General features: G+C 37.6%; 1 protein-coding gene across 1 annotated transcript; it reads left to right on the top strand.

The window, feature by feature from the left end:
* Positions 1-1,497: 1,497 nt before the first annotated feature.
* On the top strand, positions 1,498-6,995 carry lpar2a (lysophosphatidic acid receptor 2a). Its single transcript, XM_042504814.2, has 4 exons — positions 1,498-1,658; positions 3,960-4,712; positions 5,410-5,672; positions 6,729-6,995. The coding sequence occupies exons 2-4, from the start codon at positions 3,962-3,964 to the stop codon at positions 6,813-6,815; spliced, it is 1,101 nt and encodes a 366-aa protein (XP_042360748.1). The 5' UTR covers positions 1,498-1,658; positions 3,960-3,961; the 3' UTR covers positions 6,816-6,995.
* Positions 6,996-7,003: the final 8 nt, after the last annotated feature.

Here is a 7,003-nt window from a genome sequence, read left to right as displayed (position 1 = left end):
ATGTTGTCCAAATATGATTTTTTTTTTAATGAATACTATAGTGTGTTTATAAAAATTGCAGAAAAAAACCATTTTATACAATGTTTTTCAAAGTATCATCAACAAGTCATATTATAGTATTTCTTCCAAAATATCATAAAGATATGGCATAGTATTTTTTTTCCAGAATAGCATAATAAAATCATATGAATCAATAAATGTTTTTTTTAAACATAAAGATTAATGAATTAATCAGTTCATTCATTCATACTATAGTATAACTACCTACAGTATGTTGTTCAAAATAGCACTAAAAAGGCGTAGTCATCAAAAAAATTCTTCTGTATGTCAGAAGTAGAACTTTTCTGGAATATCAGTGTCTTTATTACTAATACTGATGTTACAGTCGTCATTCGTAATAATCACTGTAAAAATGCAAGTTAATTACTATTATAATTGTATTTATCAATCTACACTAGTGTCGCAGTTCCTCACTTTGGCCACTGGAGGGCAGTAAACACAAATGTATACTTAAATATAGCCGCCATAAAAGTCATTAAATACATAAAAGAGGAGTTCATATCTAAAGAAATAAATATATACTCAGTCAGAGGATTTAGAAGAGAAAAATCGTATTTACCAAAAGATGAATACTTTTAAAAAATAAATGAAATGTGTGAGTCGAAATGATTCTAGAGGAAAAGCTAAAGAGATGATTAAGTGATTAAAGTGATTCTTGTTTCTGATCAATATAAAAGCAGCATTTACAATTTACAAATGTAGCCTATAAGAGTGCTGTTGGCTGGATTGCCCTTACACTAATTTTATACCAGCTTCAAGTCAGACACAAAACCATACTGATACTTCCTGGAAGTATTTTTTATTTATTTATGAATTTATTCCTAAAGGCACAGTGCACTTAAATAATTATTGCTGAAAATATGGTAGTTTTAGTCAAAGGCTGATTTCAAATGAAAGAAAACAAAGGCCAAGTCTTTAAGATATGAGTAACAATAAATATTATTAAGTATGTTCAGCAGCTTCAATAGTTGGCAGCTTTCGGGCTCTGACTATCTTTATTTATAGGCTACTTAAAAATTAAAAATTGTAATTATTATTATCAGTATAAATATCTGATTTGTTGCCTCTAAAAAATACGTTTTTCGTTTTGTATGCTCTGCTGCCTTAACGTGCTCCTCCTGAATTACTGGGAATTTATTCTGTTGTAATTTTGAGCGAAAGCATTTTAATCCCATTGTCACTGCTTTGGTATGTCATTGCTTATGCTACTTAACTTGTAGCTCCGAGTTTTTGTTTCGCACACAAAACTAACTTCAAATAGTGAGTAAAACGCTTCCGATTTTAGCTGAAACTTTTTGAGCAACACCTCAAATTTGAGTAAGATGTTGAGGCGGTTCGTCAAAGCAAAATATCCTCTTTATAGTTAAAAAATAGTTAAACCCACTTTTTGAATCTGGTTTTTCCGATGTTTTCGGGTGCACTTAGAGGCAGCACCGCTACCTGTCTATCGGGTCCAGCTGATCTGAGTAAGCATGATTCACAGAGGCGTCGACCTGTGTGGACAAACAGCAGCACCTCAAACACCTTCATCAGATGGCAGCTCCTGACCCGTGTTTCATGTGCGACCTGTCTGGATGGAGGAGACTCTAAAACTGGCGGTAGGTTTCTTATAATTAAACATTTCTTCTATAGGAAGTCTAAAAGTAGCTTAGATGCGCTCGGCTCACGAGTTTCGTTTTAGTATCCGCGGCACATGTTTCACTGCAAGTTGAAACACGTCTCGTCGAGGTAAACTGTTTTATATTGTGACGTTAATATTACGTTTCTTATTTTTTAAAATGTTGTTATCGCAGAATTAATCGTAAAATTGTATGGAGCTGCTTTTTCATTGTTTGCTTGCCACATATTAACCATTTGAAACCTGAGCTGACGTCAGTTTTATTGTGCTGCGTTTCCCTCACAGGCGACTTAACCCTTTGAAACCCGAGCAAATTCATTTGATATCTATGCAAAACAGAAGGTACTTAACAAATTGGCAAGAAATGTAATGGTGACCAAAAAAATGATCAATAAACAGTTGGTTGTTGTTGTTTTTTTTTTTTTTTTAAATAAGCAGAAAATTAGAGAACCTGACAGAAAATTATATTTATAGATAGTATAATTATATATCTAAAAATAATTCTTCAGGAAAAAAGATTTTTTTTTTCAGGATAGTTTTTGTTTTTTGCTTTTCTGCTTTATTTACTTTTTTTTTTTACTTTTTGAAATAGTTTCTTGCATTTTTCTCTTGTTAAATTGGTCATTGCCTTCTCTCCATGTTTTTGAATGAATTCAAACTAATATGGTCCCATTTCAAAGGATTAATCTGCAGGATGGTTCCAGCTGTTCAGATCTGAGGATTGACAGCTTTTTCTGTCTTAAAATGCTAAATATGTTTAGGTTTTGGACTGTTTGTTGGACAAAACCAGCAATTTAAAAATGTCACCTTTGGTCTCCAGGCAGGGTTGGCCCTAGACTTTTGAGGACCCCAGGCAGTATTTTTAAATTTCAGTTTAAATACACATAATATACAAATAAGCATATAAGCATATGACTATATCAGCAGCAACACTATTTTTAAATAGTCTACAGATAATGAAGTATTTAGCCCCACTCTCACCGCACAAAAGCCCCACTAACAGCCACCAACCACTGACTTTTGTATGTGATGGGAAAAGGTTGCAATCAATATTATGCTAATTTAGCCCTTTAACCAGCGAGAAAAAAAAGAAGTAAGCACCATGACATTTTCACTGGCCTCCATGGTGCTTTTTATCGTGTACTAACTTGTTGTTTTAGCCTGTTGAATGTAATACACACGAAGAAAGAAAAATAAAGACATGTCTGCTACAGAGACAAGTACGCAGCTCAGGTGCACTGGCTTGTGGAAATAAGTCTTTAGCCAATTTTAGCAGGTTTCCGCACGTTTAAAAAATATAAACTCTAGTCATGGTGGAAAATTGACATTTGTCTGTTAACCCCTAAACTTATGAATTTATTTTTTTTTAAACCGTACAATCTCATGAGTGCTTGTTTAGTTGGGTACAGTAAATAACTTAGCCTGCTTAAAATTGTTCATTTTGCCCATCACTGAGCATATTGTTTTGTTACTCTTATTGGCAAAAAGGCACCAACTGTCAGGTCTTGTTTAGAAAGTTCCGTTTTTATTTTATATATTTTTACATTGTTTCATGTTCATTTAAAAAAAAATTAAGATCAGGAGACCCTGAGCAAATGTTTATATCCCATAATGGGAAGGGCTGGCTCCGTCTGTTAACATTGATGAGCATTTTTTATACTACTTTCTGACATTTTCTACATACAGCTGTTCACAAAGAGTTAAAGTATTGCAGTGCTTTATCAAGTCACAACTGTCACTGTGGTAAAAACACATACTTCTCACTCTAGCCTGAAGTTCTCCTTCACAACTGTTGATCGTTATCTGTACAATGTCCTGTTCACGCTAACGGTTAAGTTATGTGTTGACAGTTACTGTTCTCTGAAAATCCACAGCTCAGTAAAGTACTTTATTTTTTAATTCAGCAAAAATAAGAGTTTGAGACGGAGTCTTATGTCACTATTTTTAATTTATTGTAATGTCCAATGTCTAATGGCATAATATTTGAGATAAAGGGATGCATTTTTGTCTTAACTCTATTATATATGGTAATTATTGAATATGTGCTAGGTGGACAGTGGCACCCACAAGGGGGGGGGGGGCAGTATTTCCATTTTGACAGTTTTCAACAAGCCCATCTGCTTCAGCAAGTTAATCAAACTCCTGATATTCAATTACAGCTCTTGGTTTTGGTGCCACCCCAAGATTTTCAGTATAAAGCCGTATATCGATACACAATCTGTTCTTGCACCTCTTATAATTAACTGGTACATAGTCTGACATCTCTGCTTTGTGTCCTCAGCGATGGCGATGGAGAGCAGTCTGTGGACGACCTGTGACTACAGCAACAATGTCACCTTCTTCTACAATTTAGTGGATAAGAAGATCAGCGTAGTGTGGACGACGCGGGACTTTGTTGTGATTGGACTGGGCTTGACAGTATGTCTAATCGTAGTCCTGGCCAACCTGATGGTGATGGTGGCCATCTCTATAAACCGCCTCTTCCACTTCCCCATTTACTACCTCCTGGGTAACATGGCTGCGGCGGACTTGTTTGCTGGTATCGCCTATGCCAACTTGATGTTGCACACGGGCCCCTGGACCAGCACACTCACCAAGGAGCAGTGGTACATCCGTGGGGCTTTAATCGACATCAGTCTGACAGCCTCTGTGGCCAACCTGCTAGCTGTCGCCGTGGAGCGCCACCAGAGCATCATCACCATGCAGCTGCACAGCAAGATGACCAAGCGGCGTGTGGTGCTGCTGATCGTCTGCATCTGGGCTGTGAGCATCATCATGGGCCTGGTGCCCTCGACGTTTTGGAACTGCGAGTGCGACCTGGCTGATTGCTCCACCGTCGCTCCTCTCTACAGCCGCCGCTTCCTCATATTTTGGGCAGTTCTCAACCTGCTCACTTTCCTTATCATGGTGGCAATGTACACTCGCATCTTCGTCTACGTGAGATACCAGACATGGTATGCATCTCAGCACACGTTGGACGTGCAGCACAGGCAGACTGTTATCAACCTGATGAAAACGATCTCCATGGTCCTGGGTGAGAGGTTGTTTGTGTGCAAACATCAACTGCTGAATGTTAGTTTTGGGTCAAAGGTCACGTTTGTGTGGTTTTTGCTGTTAATGAAGCACAAAACAAAGTCTAGCGCTGGCTAACTATAAAAATACACATCAACTCTGCAAAATATTAGACTTATATTTTTGCACTTTTCTTGCACTTTTGCACATTTCACATCAGTTTTCTCACAAAAATGCATCTGCTTCCTTATTGATATTTTATCAGAAAGTAAGGTGTAAAGGCTTCTTGCAAATCACTTGTTTGTTAAGGGAAATTTTATATTTTGAAGATGTCAAAAGTCTACCAATAGTGCTATTACTCAGCTGTTACACATATTGCTTCATGCAGTCTCCCACTTCCCCCCTGAAACCAGTTCTGCAGCTCTAGCTTGTTTGTTTGTGAGAGTGTGATAACCAAAGCTATTTCATGTTTTTTAAAAAAAAACCATGGAAGTCACATTTCTCGTCACAATATACCTCTGATTATTCAGGTGACTCATCTCCTGGAGGCAAATATTGGCTAAATGGCAGTCAAATTTGATATTAAGCAATCAGATGCAAATATTTCCTAATGCTCTGAAGCTGTACTTTCAGATAACTGAAAGTACACAGCTGACTTTGTGGAAGGTGTGAGTGTATTGTTGTCAACTCTATCACTAATCTATCTCTAATCTCTGCAGGTGCCTTTGTGATTTGCTGGATGCCCGGCCTCGTCACTCTCTTACTGGACGGGCTGCTGGGTAAAGCCAGCCACGCCAACGCCTATGAGAAGTTCTGTTTGGTGATAGCGGAGTGCAACTCTCTGGTCAACCCCATCATCTATTCCCTGCGAGACAACGAGATGCGGCAGACATTCAAGCGGATCCTGTGCTGCCTGTGTCAGAGAGGTGGTAACCAGCAGAGGGAGCTGTCACCTGCCGAGATCGACTCGCCACTGCCAGAGGTACGTGACATGACAACCAGGGATACTCAACTTGCTTTGCCGCAGGGTCACTTTTGCAAAAATGACAGGAGGCTGCGAGCCAGTTAATGAACAAATATTAATATGATTTACCAAATGAATGAATAATCAAGGCAAATCCAGCAGCAGCAGCTGTGCACAGGTGAGGTGTATGCAGTTGCCCTTTGTGGATTTGAGCTCTATTTTGATGCTTTTATGCACTCTGTCACCTTATTTACATTCAAAGTACAAAAAAATGTCCTAATATGAATTAGAAAATGGCCAGCACTCTATCACAGATCAAATCTGGCCCAGGGGCCCTAAGATGAGTACTACTGCTTTGCACCCTTAAAGCACATTAGGTTTTTATTTCAGGTTAGGTATCTGTTCCTGTGGTCTAGATGTAAAAAAGCCCCATATTCTAATTATTGCTCGGCTGTTACGCCCCCTCAGTGACTCATGCAGGTTTTCACTTCCAATTCACCAATGCACATGCTGATTTCCTGTGTAAAACATCAGATGCTTTGTACCTGATATGAGAAGGAACCAGCAAATTCCCCCTTCTTGATTTCTTTTTTTCATTTTGTTGATCTTTGTGTCAAGACTGCTTTTCTAATAAAAGTGGCTGGAGGGAAACCATTAAAACTACAGCTGCTAACTTTTACCTAAAAAAAAACCTAACTTTTTTCATATTTGAATAAAAAATATATAATAAAAAATCACATTCCTATATACATTGCTTGCAGTTCACCAGCAGTGATTGACAGCTGTGTTAGAGACTACTCTGCTCTGATCGGTTGTTTTTGGCAGTATTATTCTAGTGAATGCCATTATAATAAGTAGGAACATGAAAGAGTAGGAGAAACTTTTTTCCCCCATCTATCTTATGTACTTCTTTCCCAATATAGAAACAGTTTCAGCAAATATGAGTTATTTTTATCAAAGATACCAACTGTAGCTTTAAATAACTATATGCTGAGTTATTGTTAGAAAATAGGATAGTAACCATTTCCTAAATTTTCTTTTATGTCCTCCTAATAAATTATGTTTTTTCTACAGGAAAGTCTTGGCTGTATCCAGAAGTCAGAGGAACAGGCCATCTGTACTAACGGTAAAGAGGAAAGCTGGACGATGCTGGGGCTATGATGGCTGTATGCCTGCAATTTAAACAAATATTGACTTTAACTGTCATCTAACCAACACAGACAGTGATATTCTTTGGTTTTTCTGCTGGATGTCAGTCAACTCCTGCCAAATGACCTCTCTTCCGTGTTTAAATTTGTAAATTGAATGAAAAATATATAAAGATGCATCTTTTGAAAAGGATTTTATCT

This window comes from Plectropomus leopardus, chromosome 18 (assembly GCF_026936395.1).
Source record: "Plectropomus leopardus strain MGB_pleo_1.0 chromosome 18, ASM2693639v1, whole genome shotgun sequence".
NCBI classification, from domain to species: Eukaryota; Metazoa; Chordata; class Actinopteri; order Perciformes; family Serranidae; genus Plectropomus; species Plectropomus leopardus.
This window is presented reverse-complemented; position numbering and strand designations above follow the sequence as displayed.

Excerpts from the sequence above, each read along its gene's own strand:
- lpar2a (XM_042504814.2), top strand. The coding sequence starts at position 3,962 with ATGGCGATGGAGAGCAGTCTGTGGACGACCTGTGACTACAGCAACAAT. Across the intron at positions 4,713-5,409 it reads AACGATCTCCATGGTCCTGG|GTGCCTTTGTGATTTGCTGG; the intron begins GTGAGAGGTTGT and ends TAATCTCTGCAG. Across the intron at positions 5,673-6,728 it reads TCGACTCGCCACTGCCAGAG|GAAAGTCTTGGCTGTATCCA; the intron begins GTACGTGACATG and ends TTTTTTCTACAG.